At 60.8% G+C, this 426-nt stretch overlaps 1 protein-coding gene across 1 annotated transcript in view; it reads right to left on the bottom strand.

Moving 5' to 3' along the window:
- Positions 1–426, bottom strand: part of EMH_0055200 (uncharacterized protein) — a gene marked incomplete at both ends in the record, with an annotated part of 7775 nt that overhangs the window by 6301 nt on the left and 1048 nt on the right. Inside the window, one exon of the mRNA XM_013497206.1 lies at positions 3–426. Coding sequence (XP_013352660.1) covers positions 3–426 — 424 coding nt within the window. The remainder of the gene's footprint in view (positions 1–2) is intronic.

Raw genomic sequence — 426 nt, 5'->3', positions numbered from 1 at the left:
CTGCTGCTGCTGCTGTTTCTGCTGCTGTTGCTGCTGCTGTTGCTCGTCTGTCGTAGCCGACCTCTCACCCTGTGGTAAGCAGGAGACTCAGGTGCCGAATTTTGCTGCTGCCGTTGCTGCTGCTGCTGCTGCTGCTGCTGCTGCAGCTGCTGCTGCAGCTGTTGCTGCTGCTGCTGCTTCGCCTCTCTATAAGAAACAAAGGCAACAGACTCACCCCGCCGTCCTCTTTCTGCTGCTGTTTCTGGTGGGGGTGTGGACGCCAGCAGCAGCGTAGGAAGAGAAGCATCATCTGCTGCTGCTTCTGCTGCTGCTGCTGCTGCTGCTGTTGCTGCTGCTGCTCCTGCTGCTGCTGCAGGAGACCGCTGACAGCCACGCGAGGGGCTCCGCTGCTGCAGCTGCCAAGACACCGCACGAGCTGCTGCTGGA

This window comes from Eimeria mitis, genomic scaffold (assembly GCF_000499745.2).
Source record: "Eimeria mitis Houghton genomic scaffold, Emh_scaff2534, whole genome shotgun sequence".
In the NCBI taxonomy this organism is placed as follows: domain Eukaryota; phylum Apicomplexa; class Conoidasida; order Eucoccidiorida; family Eimeriidae; genus Eimeria; species Eimeria mitis.
This window is presented reverse-complemented; position numbering and strand designations above follow the sequence as displayed.